At 35.4% G+C, this 19347-nt stretch overlaps 1 protein-coding gene across 2 annotated transcripts in view; it reads left to right on the top strand.

The window, feature by feature from the left end:
• The window catches only part of LOC132122730 (seizure protein 6-like), a 209155-nt gene that overhangs the window by 121661 nt on the left and 68147 nt on the right, over positions 1-19347 (top strand). For both annotated transcript variants that reach the window (XM_059533079.1, XM_059533078.1), the window contains exon 3: positions 327-460. In XM_059533079.1, the coding sequence (XP_059389062.1) occupies positions 327-460 (134 nt within the window). The remainder of the gene's footprint in view (positions 1-326; positions 461-19347) is intronic.

The raw sequence follows: 19347 nt of genomic DNA, 5'->3' as shown, positions 1-19347 counted from the left end.
AAGTATGTTATTCTGCACATCCCTAATAACTAAGGCCAAGTGTATGAATTGATATGGAGCGAGAACACATCTCTTGACCAAAATCAGCATTTAGCTCTAGAGGAAGATAAAGGAGCCATAAGAGCAGAAAGATTTCAAGGCTACCAGAAAATATTCACTCACCTACCATTTCACCTGAATTGTCCACATGCTCCTACACAGCAGGGCAGGAAAACTGACCCTGTTGGGAATGCAATGAAGTAAGATGGAGAGAATGAGAAAAGGCTTGCCTCTACTGATGCACACTTTCTCTGTCTCTCTCTGTCCTTCTACCTTTACTAATGCAGCTCCATGCAACACTAATTTCACATCGCCGGGAGGCTACATAGAGACACTGCAGCGAGCCAGGAGTTGGTTCAATACAGATGTTGACTGCACATACACCGTGACAGTCTACCTGGGCTATGGGGTGGAAATTCAGGTAAATTCATCACACAGTGCTTTTGTTATTGACCCAGTCTATGGAAACTAATCCAGTTCTGCTCTTTTATTCTTGAAAGGTTAAGTATGTAATTTACTGTGCCTCTAGTATCAAACAGAAAAATAGTGATTGTTTTCACTCTGGTATTGCAGAAATGCCCCCTGTATGCCATAGGTCGGGCAAACAGATAGACCCAGCCCAATCTCACACTATTGGTTAAGTCAATGTAGCCACCAAACTGGCTGGAAATGTTTTGCTAGCACCAAAAATCAAGCTTAAAATGGCTCTAAAAAAGCATTTTTGCATTTGAAAAATTTGTACCTTCAGCTTTAAGTGTGTTTTAGGTGTAAAGGTCACATATAAATGCAGCTGCTGTTCGTAAAAAAAAACCTGACAGAAATGGCTGATGTAGTTGAATGGTTTGGGAGATTATCTGTCAGAGGTATAATCTATTTATTCTTTTTTTAATTCTGCTATTGATGTGCCCTAAAAGTGTGCCTAACTTGCTAAATGTTAACCAATTTTATTTTATTTTATTTTATTCAATATATTAATTTACAATCAGATTTCTCTATTGTCATATACATTCCATTCAAATTTTTGGTTAGATACAGCCTTTTTAGACAGTATAGACAGCATGGAAGCTCACCAGGGTTTGGAACAAAACCATGATGTATGCCCCTCACAAAAATCACCTTCATCCTTATGATTAACTGCAGCCACCTTCATAAAATAAACAATAGCCATTACCTCCCTGACCTTCCAGATGGTTTAGCTAATATATCTTGAATAGTGAATATCACGCATACCAAATCACTGTCAACCATCATGCAAGCTGCTGCGGGATCTTAGTTGGTAGGGAGAGAAGGACTGTGAGAGGGAGGGGTGCTTTGTGTCTCATCTCATTCCTCCTTTCCTTGAACCGACTTGTTAACCTGGGACAGTATATAAATATCTCTCTATTTTTCAGCAGTTATTCAATGTGACTGATATGTGCGGAAGCCACACAGTTCTTCCCTTAATTAATTGCTTATGGATTATCTGTCCACTCCTTTTGTTTGTTTACGGTATTCTTTAATGCCCTCCTGTTAAACTGTCTCTCAGGCAACTCTTAACTTAATTAATGCTGCCTCATCCTTCGGCTGATAGACAAAAATAATGTTTAATTCAGACAATGCGAGGACCTGCTTTGCATTTGCTGGGATTTTACGGCCTAATTTATTCAGTTGGTCCTGGTTAAGCCATCCTCTGATCCAAAAGCCTCTCTGAATGCTGTACTATCACGTTTTGAGACCTCGTGAGGATCTTGGACTTTGAAGGTGGTCATCAGGAGGGTTAAAATGCATTTAAACCATTTCCATCATTCAGTCAAAAAAAAAAACCTATACTTGATTCAGCTCACTTCCTGCTCATGCTGGATGGCCATGGCCTTCACCAACTTGATTCTTCTGGGAATCAGGTATTAGTGGTGGCGGATGGCTGCTGACCTTGCGTATCGAGGGTTGTTCTGGGCAGAGAGCTCATCATCTGTACAGCCCTGACCTGCTGATCCAGGCCAAATGGCTAAACCCTCATCAGTCTGAGCTCAGCGGAGGGAACTCAGGGCATGCCTCACTCTTCCTTTTATACCCTGATACTGATCTTTAGACTCCATCTCCCCAGAGAGCTACATCCTGCTGAACTCGCCTATGGTGATGGAGATGAGTCATCTGAGGAAGTAAGGTGCTTGCTTTTACTGGAGTTCAAATATCATCTGTATAATGCCACTCCAGAACATCCTTTTTGCTGAGGATCATTTTATTGATGGAAGCTCAGTTTAAGCTTATTTGACCCAATTATGTATTTTTTAAAAACACATATTACATTTTTTTCCAGTACTGGATTCCTCTTGTTTGGTACATCTTTTGGGGTTGTCAAAACACCAATACTAGTAATAGCTATACAGTATATTGACAAATTAAATTAAAACTATGGCATTCTGTCTTTATTTTCTAATTAAATAAATGTTTCCCTGGTGTTTTTTTTCTCAAAAGTGCTTGTGCAAGTTCAAATATCTTACAGCAAACTAACTCTCTTTCTTGCATGATAAAATATTTAATAGAACACTGCTTTTATATAATTAAAGTGAATGGGGACCAGGCACTGTTTTTTTTTTGTTTTTTTTTTGTTTTTATTTAACCCTTTTTTTTTTTTTTAACCCTCAGAAGCGCTGTAGTGCACGTGATTACGTCATCACATTTTGACAACATTGATTCGTCAGAAGAAACTAACACATTTGCATGAGAAACCGCTCTGAAAAAGCAAAAAAAAAAAACACACGACAGAAAACTTGACATAAAACAAATCAAAACAAAACCAAGGATGAAACAGTGGTACATATCTGATAAAGCACTGGAATTTATGTTTTAGATCGCTTGGCGATGTTCCGGTAAAATCGATTCTGACACATATTACAGTCATCGGATCTCTCATTTATATTATGTCTATTATAATTAAATAAATGTACAAAATAATATATTTCTCAGAAGAAAAAAAAAATTTGTTTGGTTTTGTTATCAAATAACACTCTTTCCATTTTCTTTACTCATTAAAATGTTTTTGGACACATCTCTATTGTTAGTTAATGAAATAGGCCCGTTTTTTTTACTTAGAAGCGCAGATAACAATATTGTAATAAATGGCTATAATGTGCTTGGGGAATGGTATATCTAAACAAACTTTTATTTGGAAGTGTAAAACACCCAGACACAACTTTCTAAAGAAAAATATCCAAACTTTAGGAGTTCCTGTTTGAGTACACAGTAAAAAACACCCAACTGTTGCTTGCATTTTTCTTAAAATTCTGTAATTTCATTCATTCTTTGAGAAAACGAAAGTAAAATTGAGACTTTGAATTAGTTAAACTTAAACTGTAAGTCCTCCTGTTGATAATGATATATGGCACTTGATGCTGACTGCTAGAATAGGTCTGAAAAACAAAGAAAAGTGCAGGTGTGTCAGGCGCCCCAAAAATGTTCTGGGTCTTTAAGGGTTAATGCCCAAATTTATTTATTTGGCATTGACTTGGTGTTAACTTTTGACATTCCCAGTGCCTGTATAGTCTATATATGTTAAACTTTGTAAGATTCATCCTCAGATGGAACAGGAGAGAACATCACTACTTTTGTTCAAGATAATGCACATTGTAAAACACTCCATTAGATGCTACTTGACGGTATAAATATAACTTAATTGAGAACAAAATATAAATAAATAAGCAAATTTTTTTAAGTGTCTTGAATTTCAGGTCCTACCGTAATAGTGCCTTAATGGATAGTTTAGTGTAATGATCTTTCCTGCGATGATGCCCGCAAGCAAGACATATCTTGTCTATTAGGGAAGAGCAAGAAAAAAAAAATAGCTTGTCTTCATTCTCAATTCTGTTTTGGACAGAAAGTATATGTTTAATATGGCAGCCTGGTGCTTGAAGATCACTTCTGTCCACTCAGCCATGACAGTTGCCATGACTCTGGGTATTATCACTGCTTGTAAACAATTACCAAGTTAATAAGAGAGCAAGATGGCACATTGGAAATGTAATGAGTCTGAATCTTGGGGTGTTGAGGAGTGCAGGCTAACACCTAGAGCCTCAAACTATCAACTATCCCCTTTATTTTTCAATGCATTCTGATTCGTATTGCTGCTTAAGATCTATAATTAGAAGAATAACAAGTGCAGTAAAAATTATGACTATTTGTGCTGCAAACCACTTTTTATAATTTTGATAATTAAAAAAAAAAAAAAAAACCTGTTTGTAGAACCAAATGGCCTAACAGACTGCTTTTGTACTGCTAAACAAAAAAATAAGGAGCATTATACCTTGTTTAAACCAAAAAGCTCTGGATTTAAAGCTGAAGTATATCAAGGGCATCACAAAATGGAAATGCAAAAATAATAATGGCTCTTTTCTTTCTTTTCCCAGGCTTTCATATTAGGCTAGGACTGGGAAAGTGTCTTAACATTTAAAAATAGACACTCAAGCTTAACCTAATAAGATCTCAAAATTTTGTACAGAAGTTTTTGTCTGTGTGCTTTGAAATGAATACATTAATTTCGCTAGTTGCTTGAAATTTCACACAAAAAAATTGCTACTACTTGTACATTTATCTCTTATTGCTTGAGAAAACTCACTACATTGTTTGTCTGTATAGCCATTTTTAGATGTTGATTGCCAAGTTATTTCCATCACTTTTCCTCTCCAGAATTGTGTGTCCTTGTTGTCATCCAATCTGCATAATGGAAAAAATAAGCCAGTGGCAAGTGAATAGCTACATCTGAACTAAGAAATAGCAGTGCAGGACTTGAATGTTTGAGTCCTTGGTAACTACTTCACTGCAGAAACATTAGTTTTTATATTATTCTTTGAAGACACACTGGAAAAGATAAGACAGCCCTCTTGGTTTCAAATCAGCACTGGTCCTTATTAAATTTCCATTCAAGGAAATTCTATAGTGGACAGTGCTGTTTTTGGACCCTATTGACTTTCATTAAACGGACAAAACCATTTGAAACATTTCAGTGATTTGAAGTTTTCTGCAAAAGAAAGCCATACAGGTTTGAAATGACTCGAGGGTGAGTAAATGATGACAGATTTGTCATTTGTGTATGAACCATTGCTTTAGTAAAAAGTGTGTCAGATCCTGAGAGAAATGGTACAGTATGTTCATCATATTTTAGTCAGCTACAGCTTTTCTGTCAGTTGTAACATTGAAGTTATTCAAATATCAACCATTTGGCCATTTCATGAGGAATGAAGCATCTGGCATTCAGATGGATGGAGTTATCTGCTTCACAGTTTGAAGATTTCTGTTTTTGTATTATTCATTCCCGACTCTTCAGCCAGACGCTCAGCTTAGTATGGTTTGTGTCTCCATGCTGCCTGAGCGATTTAGTCTTTTTAATTGTCCCCTTCATGCTGACTCATCAGTGTGGTGATAACACATCCTGAGTCCAGATAGTTCTCCTAAATGGACCCACAGATATTCTAGTCAGTAAGCTCCATGGGTAGATATGGCAATATGGATTGGGTGCTTAAACAGCACCTTGAGCCGTAATTGGGTCAAAACTCAAGCCACTGTCCACCACAGTGAGAGGGATCCATAAGTCGTCTCCAGAACCATGGGTGGTGCAAGGATATTGACTGTGGGTCGATACTCTCAACTGCTCTGGATTAAGTGGGTCCTCTGTACAGTTCAATAAATATAGTTTGGTCTCCAGCCAGTCTGAGCTGATAGCTGAGATTGATTTGAATGTATTTGTCAAGCTGGACAGTTAAACACCCAGAAGTCTGTTGGCAGGGTCCCTTCAAAGAGTCAGGTTAACAAAGTGTTTTGTCTAAAGAGATTTTGGCTGCTTTTTAAGGCTCTTCTTTGTTTCTCAAAGACCCTGTTTATTAGGGGCCAAGCACCGAAGGTGCAAGGCACCTATTGTATCCGTTAGCGTAATTTTTTTCTTCCTCCGCAAGTCTATGGCAGCCCATAGAACCAATTGCGGGAAAGTTGTATAATTTGGCACACTGATAGAGGACAGTCCCAACATTAACTATAGCAAATTTGAAGTCTCTTACTCCAACTCTCTTGCGTCACCACTTGTCCAAAGTTTCAATATTTTTATGCTAATAACTTTTGAACCGTAAGCAAGAAAATGATCATTCTTTTTTCCTCTGAATTGTTGGCTCATGCCAAGTCGATTTAACCCCAAAATTCAAAATCGCAAGGTTTAGTTTTTTTTTCTATTTTACATTTTTTGAAAAACCTACTTTTTCGAACTCGTCCCAGACGGTTAGTCCGATTTTCAAAAAAATTGGCCCAGACCATCTTCAGACCATGCTGGCAAAAAGTTATGGAATTCAAGATGATTTGTCCAACTGTTTTCGAATGACACGTGAACAAATTTGACAAAAAGCACGCAAAAATGCATGTGAGGCTATACCTCGGCAACGATTTGGTATATTGAGACCAAACTTGGTGTGTGTTATAATGACCATGACCTGAGACTACCTGCAGTGTTTCGACGCAGCGCCACCTAGTGGTCAGGAGATATGAAAAATGCATATTTTGGCTTATAACTTCTGAATGGTTTGGTTTTGTTTATTTGTTAAAATGTAAGTTATATATGTTTGTATTTAAAAAAGTGTAATTACAAGTGACTATCTGCTAATATTTCTAATAATAAAAATGTTTTAACCCCATAAAATTTACTGTTGGAATCATAGGAGTTTCAATCTTATCCCTCCATCCATCCATCGAACTCCATTCTTTTAATTAGGCTTTTTTATTTTCATTATGATCTCAGGACTTTATTTCCCTGACAACCGATGTTTTTTCTTTTTGCTTAAAATACTCTTTCTAATGAACTTTTTGGAGCTAGCTGGATGGGTATTGCGGTGAATATTGCGCTCATTATTAGGTGCAAAATGTATTTAAGGGTGAATTTCATTGTGTCTCTTATTTGGTTCCTCAATTTGGTCCTCATTCACTAGATGCAAATCCTTAAATAATCACTTTTTTAATTTTTTCATTTTTTTTTGATGTTGAGTGGAGCTATTTCAGCGGTCTCCGATCAAAGCTGCTCTCAGTGCTGTACATCTGAGGTTTTGAGCCAATTCACCTCACACATCAGTGTTTGAAGTATCATTCCCCTCAATAGCATGGATCAAAAACCTCAGACAGCACAATTTCATCTACCCTCATCCACAGCTCACTTCTAACTAGAGGGCTAATGGTCAAGCTTTATTAATAGCCTGTCACTTGTTTTCATGAGTGCTGTCCTCTATGCTGACACAGTTTGTAGCACTGCCTTTACAGGACGCTGCTCGTGCCCAGAACTAAGCGCTGATGTTTTTACAAGTGTGGATGTGTAGAAATGAGATCCTATTGTTTTCCAGAGGACTTCCTTTCTTCTCATTTCCAGTAATCTTATCCCTTTCAGGAGAATGCCTCAATGTGGCTTAATCTTTTATAGATTTAAGACATAAAATTAAAGATCTTAACCAGCCAAGAGAGATTTGTGCTAAACTCATTTGAATTTGAACAGTGTGGTTTAACTGTGGAATGAGGTTATAACAAGGCCACTCTCCTAATTTTCCCCATTTCCCTGCCAGGAAACTTTCACAACACAATGAATTAATGTACAATAATATAGTTGAAAGGGTTTTATGACTGCTATCATTCATAAAACTTTTGCCAAATGTAACTGCTATAATCTACTAATGACCCAAATTTCAAATGATCTTGAGGATTAAGTCTACAGTTAGTGCTCAGTACTCAGTAGTAGAATTATTGAAATTTCATTCATCTTAATTTCATTTATTGATACAACAGCAGAAAATAATGTGCTAATGAACACACTTTTATTTAAATAAATTAAATTAGGTTTTAATAATTCGTTTGTAACTACATTATTTTTTTTTTCATTTGTTCCAGTAAACAGTGGTTAATTTATAAAATAAGCACATTTTAATTAAGAGGGCAGTTGAAAACAGTAAAACAAATGTGTTTAACTGCAGTGTCAAATGTACAGTAAACATTCAAAAAATCATATGCAAAATGAAACGGCTTAAATTATCAGAACATAGGGTTACGTAACACAACACAAACATATACAGTTGACTGCAAATAACAAACGATATTTGTTATATTTGTTATATGCTATTTAGAATTGCATACTTTTGTATATTGCATATACTGTGCATTTAATTGACTTGTTTATAATGGAATGACCTGGAACTGCAGTATATTCCGCTATGCAACATGGCTGAGCTTCCATTTCCATTTTATTATTATTATTTTTAATCTCTTTCTTGACTCGTTATTTGATTTGGCTGACAAAAATTAAGATTAAGATCTTTAAATAAATGAATAATCATGCTTATGTCAAAAATGTTTGGACACCATTTCTTACTGACTGCTTTTTGAATGTATGTCTATATTATTTTAATGTACCATAGAGTGTGTACTGCACAGTGTTCATTAAATAGTAAGCAGTATTCCATTTTTAACATAGACGATGAACTACTAGCAAGTATCATCTTCCAGTAGATTACCATAATATTATTAATACTAAGACTGTTCTTTTCATGTTAAAGGTTTGAGACCTAATAATACATTTAGAGTAGATACATTTGTCATTTGCCATTTTGTTCTTTAAACACTTTATATGCATTTTAATGACTCACTGATTATGATTTCAATGCTTAAACTTGTTTGTTGTTTCAGTGGTATGAAGTGTATAATCATAGCAAAATAACAAAGTCACACTTGATTAGAATCCATTTAAACTTATTGCATCAAGTAAAATTAACATCTGACCGTGAGTCATGGCATTCTAACCTGATAATGTGCATGTAACTGCATGGATCACATGCCATGTATGAGACACCCTTGAGTGTTTATACCAATGTCAATTCCCATTGCCCTTGATTAATACAGGGCGTCTATTGTACAATAAGTTTAATGCATTGGAATGCATGAGTGAGGTAGCTGAGTTAATTTATCAGTATTAATATCAGTATTAATATCAGTATCTGTATTAATTACAGATCCAGAGTGTGAAAGTCAGCTGTGTCTAATCACATGGGTGCCCACAAGTGTCATTTATTTCAAGGCGCACCACCCCGTGGTTTATTTGAAACCAGTGTTAGTGCACAGTTGTGCAGTTCTCCTCATGACTCATTGTGTTTGTCCTGACGATGCGCTTTTCTGTCCTATCAGTTCTCTGACTGATTGGTTCTGTCTTGTGCGTCACAGATATCTGAGGAGTGAGCATCTGGGCGGAGGTTTTCGCACTTCTTTGTCTCTTGTGGCGTCTTACTGAGTTGTGATCAGCAAATCGGGTGCCTTATCTGCACTTTAGAGGGGAAACTCAGCAACTTGGTGTTCAGTAAACGTAGTGCAGATTTGGTGTTTTGTAAGCCTGAATACGTTGCTTTGTCAAATGTGACAATTTGACTGTGGTATCCTTAAATTGAAAATGTAAAAATTAACAATATATAATAATTATATTTATAATAATTGCATTATATATTCAAGATTATATCTATATACACTGGTGGCCAAAAGTTTGGAATAATTACGATTTTTAAATGTTTTTGAAAGTCTTCTTTTATGCTCACCAAAACTGCATTTATTTGATGAACATACAGTAAGAAGAGTAATATTGTGAATTATTATTACAATTTAAAATATCAATTTTCTGTTTGAATTTTTTTTTTTTAAAGTAATTTACTCCTGTGACAGAAAAGCTGAATTTTTAGCAGCCAGTCTTCATTTTTCATGATCCTTATTGATTATTAATAATATTTCTTATTATTATCAAAGTTGAAAACAGTTTTTGCTGCTTACTATTTGTATGGAAACCCTATAAAAAAAATTTTTTCAGGATTCAAACTTAATTGTACAACATTTATTTAAAGGGGTAAAGACTTTTATAATGTAAAAAAATATTTCTGTCACTTTTGATCAATTGAATGCATCCTTGGTCAATTAATTTCTTGCTTTTTTTAATCACAATTACCAAACATTTTAAAAGTAGTGTATCGCAGTTTCCAGAAAAATAATAAGCAGCAATAACCATTTTCAACATTAATAAAAATAAGAAATGTTTATGGGGCACGGACACATGTTTTTATGTCATCCACTTGCCAGGTATTTATTTATTTGTTTATTTATTTATTTATTTATTTTTCACTCTAGATCTGTTTCCATGGTATCCAGCATGTGCACTGATGTGTTTTTGTTAATAGATGGGAACAGACAGTGACAGACTGATGATGATTTCTCATTTCAAAGGGTCACTCTTGTTTTACACCCCAGCCAGTCCTTATCAGTTCACTATGTATTTTAATTCCTCCTTCATCTACACAAAATACTGTTTTGTACCCCCTGACCAGGGCCTTTAGATATAATGTGCATGCAAACTACAAAATTTTAGCTGCAGCCATCTTTTTCACCACATTTTATTATCGCCCTCATTCAGTGTATGCCTCCATGCAGAGAATGAAAAGGGCCATGGAATAAAAGTCAGGCAGTAGTGAGCAGCACTGCCTTCCAACAAATTCTCTCCAATGACTTTGGATTAAAACCTTTCTGGCCTGGTGGATTGCAGTGAGGTTAAAATTGGAAATGCATTAAATGTAACAGGGGACCTTGAAACTGGGAACGGGGTTTGAACGATGGGATTGAAAGGGCGTTATCTGCCTGCTCAGGTCCCTAAAGAATTTAATTGGTACAAACCTGTCGATAAATGCAAAACGGCTTGATAACGAGGGGTGTGTTTTGATGAAAAATTAAAAGTGAAGTGTGGAGTTGGATGATTCATTGGAACAAGACTTGCATATTGGATTACATATTGACCATAAGGAAGACTCAAGAATGTTCGTATACTTCCACTGTCAATACAGCCAGAAGTGTGATTCATGTGCAGCTCTCCCACACAGTTTTCGTCAAGAACTGGCATTGGTTTCTTCTAAAGTTAGAACAAACCGGCTGGGCTTCTTCTGTTAAGTACAGGGCCAAGAACAGAGAAACTAAGTAGGTACTTCACTTAAAGGGATAGTGTACTAAGAAGTGCTCCATAATTAAAAAAAAAAAAAAAAGTGGTAAGAGTATGATAAAAGTGAGTCACATGACTTTTACTATATTTGACAGTAACTTTCAGTTTTTTAAGTTATTCATTAACCATTTGATAACTTCAGTACATTCTTGGTTTGTTTGTGATGGGTTTAGCAATGTCTTATTTTATTATATGAATAGTTCTTTTAAACAGGTTCTTTTAAATGAACTGATTCACAAAATTAGACTGAATGAGTCATTTTCGAGGGCATACTGATTTAATCCAGTTGCAGTGGTTACCAGTTCACAGGATGGTAAAATAATCAGTGAATAACTTCAAATTTTAGACTGTTCATCTCACAATTCTGTGATATGATTTTTGAAGACTTGGAATATAGCCTAGTGCATGACTCATATGAACTACTTTCATGCTACTCTTTATGGTGCTTTTGTGTGGTTTTTTTTTTTACATCACTGTAATTATGTAGCAGAAATCACCCAGGAAATTATTCAGAATTGTCCTTTTGGGTTCCAAGAAAGAAGCAGTGTCATAAATGACGATAGAAATGTATTTTCCTTCCCTTTAAGCATCACTTTGTTTTTCAGTATGTCTTTCTACATTATTTTTTTCTTACTTAGTATTATGTTCACCACATTTAATCACTGTCTGTCCTCTGTCGCCACACTTCAGTTGTACTTCAATTACACTTATTTTACTTTAGCTAGGCTTTGCAATAGTCCAAAAGGCTGAGAGAACACAATTATCAAATTATAATATTGCAGTCATAACACCACACAGGGGACGCTGAAGTACAGACATCTTTTAATGGTGCTTGTGAACCATGCTCGACATTTATCTCCTCAGATACTATTGTGAGATGGTGCTAAAAACGTAGAATGACGGCGATGGCTTTAGCCTTCCACCTTTCCTGTCTGAGCCCGAAGGCTTTTACGTGCCCGTCGTTCTCTTAAACATCAGGCCATGTCTCCCCCCCCTGCCCTTCCTGAAGGTCGCTGGCCACCAAGGGCGAGTTCTTCTGTGCGTAATCCTTTCTGACACCGCTTCAGTGCCATTTTCACTCAAACTCAGAACGCTGCTGTTGACACCACTTTGCTTTACCCTTAAATCATATACGACAACTTTTACAGAGAGCTGTTGCTGTTGTGTTCTGGAGTTTTAAAAGAAGCGGTTGCAGTTCTGATCATTATTTATATGATGAATATGTTGTATAATATATATTTAAAGTCTGTTTGGCTCATTGGATTGTTTAATGAACCTTCACACATGTAGCAAGCATTGAGGAGAGGAAGAGAACAAAGTGTTTTTTGGGTCAGTGACATGAAGTTTATCTATAATCTATTAATTTATTAAAAAATATATTTGTGACGAGTGGGGCGGGGCCGAGGGACGTGGGAACGAGGAGCGAGGCCCCGCCCCACTCGTCACAATATTAAAATGCAGGTCATACATACAGTAACAAGAAAACATGTGATGAGCTTTTTTAAATGGTTAATTAAAATAAGTTTTAATTGTTTTCTAATTTTTTATTTATATTATTAGATTTACATTTTAATATAAAATAAACAATTATATATATTTGTGTGTGTGTGTATGGGGTGGGGGGGCTGGTCTGATAAAGTGAAGAAACTGTACTAAAAATTTTTAAAGTAGCTTTGCAAAGTCATTCCTTTTGCGAAAATAATCAAAGATAATCAGCACACTTCAGAATCACTCTGTGCATTAGTGGTGAGGATTTTTCAATAAATCTTTCTGCAGGTTACATCATTATGCCAGAAGGTGGAAACAAGTAACTATATTTATGAGTAAGTCATAAATCTTATTTTCAGTCAATATGTTCAAAAGCGCATTCTCATTCAGGAGCACAAAATAAGTGACTCAGTAGGGTTTGGAACAGCATACATACAACTCTTACTATGTTTATCATATATTCATATGGCAGATATGATAAGAGTAGTATGCTGTTTGTGAATTCATTGACATTGTCTTTATGAACAAATCATTAAATCATTCACTCAGACAATTCGTTCAACAATTCTAATTCATTTAGGAAGTAAATGCTGCAACCATTGAGTATTGCATCTAAAATGTACATTATATATATATCTATACTAAACTGTTGTGTAAAAGCTGTCACACTCACGGTTGTGATTTGGTGGTAAGCATAACACCCACGAAATGGAAAATGGACAATGTGAAAGTATTTACATTATACAATTAATGGGATTATTCACCCAAACAAGAAAATATTGTCATTTTTTTCATTTTCCACTTGTTCCAAACCTGTATGAGTTTCTTTCTTCTGTTGAGTACATACTATGGAAGTCAATGGCTACCGTCAACTGTTCGATTAACGACATTCTTTAAAATACCTTCTTCTGTGTTAAACAGAATAAAGAAACCCATTATTTTTTTTAATTAATTAAACATTTTGGGTGAACTATCCCTTTAACATAGCTATTCAGTAGTATTAATAGCAGCTGATGTATATTTGAATTAGCATTATTTTTCACAAAGCATATAGAATACAACATATAGAAAGCATACCTCTAGACCTCAGTATTAGATACGACCTTGGTGAAAGGTGAGGTTTCTCTAACAGATCTATATCTGCTGTTCTTCTTAAATGAGAATTGATAGTTTACAAAGTTGCACGAAAGTACATAAATCTCACATCCAGCTCTGAAGTGTTCACTGCCGCTTCCCATTCCAGTCGTCACACTCACCACTGACCCACTTGTCTGCTCTTTGATGATAGATTTATAGGGATGAGTTGGCAGGGGACATCAGGTGTCTGTCATATCAGCTCAGTGTCTGACTTGGCTCTGTTTTCATTAAATGGCTCTAATCTCTGCAGCCCATGAAGCAGCTGTGAGTTCTGGCTCTGCTCCATACCAGCTCCACCTTGTGCCACCGGGCCATGGCACTGACTCCCCCTGCAAGTCCCCACTGTCAGACCAAATGCAGGACAGTGAGAGAGAGAGTGTGAAAGAGATTGGCTATATGTTAAACTGAATATGTAGTGTATAGTGGGAGGGAGAGAGAGAGATGGATAGAGTGAGAAAAAGAGGGAGAGAGTGGGGGCGTAATGCACTGTTTTCTTTGAAGGGCCACCACTGGCGGTCCTACTCACTTCAGACATGAGCAAAGGAAAAATGTTTTATAAAAGCTTGGTAGATATTTACCCAAATGGTAGTGTACTGGTAAGTATGTAATTTAATTGTTTACTTTTTATGTATTTATTTTTGGAAGCTGCAATCAAAATACAATTGACTGTGTTAAGTGTCTATTTACATAAATAAATATTAACTATAGATTTATATACATACAGTATGTATAGAATATATATAGAATATATAACAGATATATACATAGAATATATAAAATATATTTGTATGTATTTACACAAATATTAGTGTAGGGGTAAATATAAAATAAATTTGTATTAATTTATTTTTTGGAAGTTTCATTCAAAAGTGTACACACAAACACTAAAAATATGATTTGTTCTGTGTTATTGCTCTTCTAAAAACAGACATGTTTATAAACTATTTAATGCTTATTTTTTTGTAATTCATTTAAATTCATAAGTCATTATTCTATGAATATGGTGATGTCTAAGTATAGTCAATCCATTTCCTTTAGTCTGACTCATTGGGGCTGATTTTTAAAAAGATTTTGGCATTATCATAAAAAAAGAGAGAGAGATTGCATCCTTCAGATACTTTATGCACTGGTGCTATTTTAGAATAATAGCTTTACACACTATATGAGTTTGTGTTTTGAAATATTTCATTTATTTCAGTCTGTATTTTCTCTCCTCTGAAAAAGCAAAATTGTATGTATATATAATATTGCTTATGTGCTGGGAATGTGAAGTTTTGTTACCATATCACTAAAGCTACTTCACTCTAGAGATAGAGAAATAGAAATGGAGTGAGTGAGTGAGAAGTAAAAAGACAGAGTGAGAGAGATATAGAAAGAGTAATATGAAGAGCAAGATGAGGGGGTCCATTACTCATCATCAGGCCTGCAGCCTCTCTTGCAGGTCTATTTTGTAGCACGTTATTGTTGTGAGGGATTTGAAGTTTGTCCAGGGCGGCTGAGGCAGGGTTTTTAGATGTTGAGAGTGCAGTGCTTTACTTTAGAAGCTTTTCAGGTGTGAGTGTGTGTGTGTGTGTGTGTGTGTGTGTGTGTGTGTTGTTTTATTTTTTGTGTGTGTGTGGTGATTTGGCCTCGGCAGGTAAGCTATCAGCTCTCAGCAGCCCTCTCAGCTCTCTTTGATTTATTCTGTTGCGAGGGCTCTCCCCCTCTCTCGCCTCGCTCTGCCCTGGACTCCCAGAGGTCATCTTTTGGAAGATTTCAGCCTCGATTTTCTGCACCCTTTAAAATGCACATCTAGGCATGTTCACTCAGCCACAGAGGGTGAATTGCTCAGTTAGAGGAAATTTAGACAAGAAGAAAGAAGCGCAAAAGCGAGAAAGAGAAATGGGACATCTGTTCATTATTCAATCCATTTTACATAATGAAACTCTTAGGCTCTTGATTAATGGAAAGCAATAGGAAACGGATACAATAAAGACTGATGAGCTGTACGTGTTTATATAAATCTGAATACAGACGACTGGATGTTTCGTAAGTGGCAGCTAGAGACGGAGTTTTAGAATGAGGTTTTATTAATAATAAAGTCACGTTAAAAGCAGAAATGAGGTTAATTTAGTTTGGTACAATAAATGCTGGATTAAACAAACAAACAGAATAGCGAATAGGGAATAGAAGTAAAAACTTTAACATTTTGTGTAAAATGAAAAAAGGAGGTATTTATTTTTGCAACATCTCACTCAAATTACTATGCTGATATTGTATGTTCAAAAGTTTGAATTTTTTGAAAGAGTCTTTTTAGTCAGTTTATTCAATTAAAAATACATAAAAACTGTGATGTTGCGAAATATTATCACCATTTAAAACAGCTTTCTATTTTAATATAATTTAAAATGTAATTTATTACTGTGATGGCAAAGCTGGATTTTCAGCAGTCATTACTCCAGTCTTCAGTGTCACATGATCTTTCAGAAATCAGTCTAATATGGTGATTAAGTGCTCAAGAATCATTTTTTTTATTAGCATATTATCTGTTGAAAACAGTTGTGCTGCTTCATATTTTGGAGGAAACAAAGAGAGAGAAAATGTTCTCCTTGCTGAATGGTGAGTTCAAAAGAACACTTATTAAATAATAATAATAATAATAATAATTGTTTTGTAACAATGTAAAGACTTATTTTCATGATTTAATGCATCCTCACTGAATATAAGGATTAATGTAATTGAAAAAAAGAGAGAATTTTATTGTATATGCCATATAAGATGGACATTAATACGGTTTTCCTTAATGCAATGTTTTAGTCTGTGGTGGGATTGTTGATTGATTGTTTTATGAATTACTTTTTGGGGGATGGTTGTTGAATTTGCACAGCTTACACTGCTTTTCTGCAGATTGTCATGCCAGATTGGTACCTTGTTCAGCAGGATCAATGTGATATTTGTTTGGAGATTAGATTTTGTTTCTCTGAAGAGTATCACAACAGTCCCACCTGTTTTTTTTATTATTATTATTGCACGCCACACTTTTCATCCGTGTGTCTATTTGTCCTTCCTATTATCATCAGGAAGCCCAGACCAAACATCCAGCACTCAATGTGAGCTTTATCTACAGCTGATGTTTACTTTTATTAGGTCTAGACAAGTTTGTGTACTTTTTCCACATCTTCTCCAATGAATAAAGCTAGGACTCAACATTTTGTTAAACATTTATTCACAACTTATTAGAATTTTAAGAGTAATGATGGTGATGAAATAATAAAATAAACAAGGGACGTGAATAGAAGTTAGACAGATGCTGTTCAGACATTGCTACCACACGTAATAGCACTGTAGTGACTGGCCACTTGAATCAAATCAAATGACAGATAGCCTATGAAGCTTTTCTGAACACATTTGGTAAGAAGAACAGATGACAGTGCTCTAGCTAGTGTCATTATTATAAATATTCCCTTTTCGCTCAGGCAGACAAACCTAATGGAGAAAGAGAATCAATATTTCAGTGAAATGTCAGCTTTGACTTGTCTTTGTAAGAGGCTCTGACTATTTGTCTTGTAGATTGCATACACAAAAGATGAGTGACTGATGTGTGTTGCATGTTCAATATGGATTTTAATGGTTTCTTGATGGAAACAAGAAAAATCTTTAATTGATATGTTGGGAATAATGCAAGCAGCACATTTCAGTGGAATCTCTTTGTGCCTTTTGAAAGTGACAGTCAGAATGTGCTTTGTTTTTGACACGAAGCTGAAAAATACCGTAGTATTGAGATTGTTTTGTTTCACTGCATTATTTCATGGCAAAATGATGGGCAGCACAGGCGTGCACAGAAGGAGAAAGATGCCGACGATGTAATTCTGTCCTTGTGTTTATATCAGCTTAACCCAAATCACTCTATGGTTGTTTACAATAAATTAAGCACCTGGAGCAAAACGATAAGAGAATGATTAATCTTCAGGGAAACTTTAGAGGGAAATATTTTTAAATGAAAGAATAATTGCTGTGTAAAGTACTTTTCTCGCTGAGTAATGTCTCCGGAGATAACTTCAGTAGCGGAATCTGAAATTTCCTCCATCTCTATTTGAAAAGATCCTCAGTGCTGAGCTCAACTCTGCTCAGTACTGTATCCAAATGAACTCTGCCTTCATCTTTTATCTTTTATTCAACTTTTTGTAATAGACCACCCACCCTTTACACACCTTTTATTTATACTCATTTTTTTCCCCCATAACCCTGCCCTTTGTTTTCATGTTGTCAAGATATGCCTTCCTCTGCATTTTCCCTGCCATTATTCATCCGTGTTGCATAAAACCAATTTCTGGTGCGGTGTGTGAGGGGATTGTAGTGATGATGAAAAAGAGACTGGCTGAGGTGAATGTTAAAACGTGATAAGCGCAGACATGGAGAGTGTGTGAATGCCCCCCCCCCACAACTCTTTGTTCCTCCCACATGTTGAGAACAACAGCAGGGTAATTGGATGCTGATAAAGTCTGTGACATAAGTGTGATGCACATATTACAAGCATGAAGACACCCATAGTGGCAGGGCTGATTGGTCAGCACAATAATAGCTTATATGTCTTATATATAGTCTGTTTTCTTTTTCTTATAAGCGACAACATATGTGTTACCAAGCTGTATTGCACATTTGCATTTGAATTTGATGCAGGCTGGGTTATTTTCCCTCTATGGTACCTAGAGGGAAATATTACTGTATAGCAGTTGCTCTTTCATTCCTTGGGAGACAAAGAGTTGGCATGACATGACAATTCACTGTTTCTTAAATACTTGTTATTGATCTCACTGTGAACATTCTATTCATGCATACATATTTATTTTATAACCTTGTAATTTGTAGCTTTATAATAATTTGATATTCCGGTAACTATGCCAGACTTCTCTCTGGTGAGGTATTTAGGAGTTCTCTAATAATTTAGTCTGTTTAAACTCACTTTCATGTGTTACCGTATATTTTAGTGCAATGCCCAAAATGTCTAAAATCCAAACATCTCAGAAATCCACACAACAAAAAATGTATCAGAATGTTTGATTTTTTGATAATCAGTTAAACTTGGATTTACATCACAATACTGAAGAACGCATATTTTGCTACTTCTACTTCACAATTTTTTCTTTTTTTTAGTACGTTTTAAAAAACAGCTGTTTCAGTTGTTTCTCTTAAATTTATCAGGATATATAAAGATGGTGTGAATATCATAGGTCAGATTAATTTGATGAGGAATGTTTTTGATATTAAACTTGACTTTTGATGTTAAATTTGATGTTAAAACTCAGAGGTTTTCAAATTGGGGTCTGAGACAGGTTACAAAATAAGGTTAACAAGTGATAATACTTTATTTTAAGGATCAATTCTCACTATTAACTAGTTGCTTATTAGCATGCATTTTACTAGCATATTGGCTGTTTGTTGGTAATTATAATGCACATACTGATGCCTTATTCTGCACAAACATCTTATATCCCTTAATCCTACCTCAACCTAAACTTAACAACTACCTTACAACCAATTAATAATCAGCAAATTACGAATTAATTGAGGCAAAATACATTGTTAATAGTTAGTTAATAGTGAGAATTGGTCCTGAAACTAAAGTGTGATCTAATAAGGTAACTTAAGATATTACTTAAATATGTTTGGCATAATGATTTTGAAACTTTTTC

This window comes from Carassius carassius, chromosome 41, assembly GCF_963082965.1.
Source record: "Carassius carassius chromosome 41, fCarCar2.1, whole genome shotgun sequence".
Lineage (NCBI taxonomy): Eukaryota > Metazoa > Chordata > Actinopteri > Cypriniformes > Cyprinidae > Carassius > Carassius carassius.
Note: the sequence above shows the minus strand (reverse complement) of the source record. Positions and strands in the feature narration are given on the sequence as shown.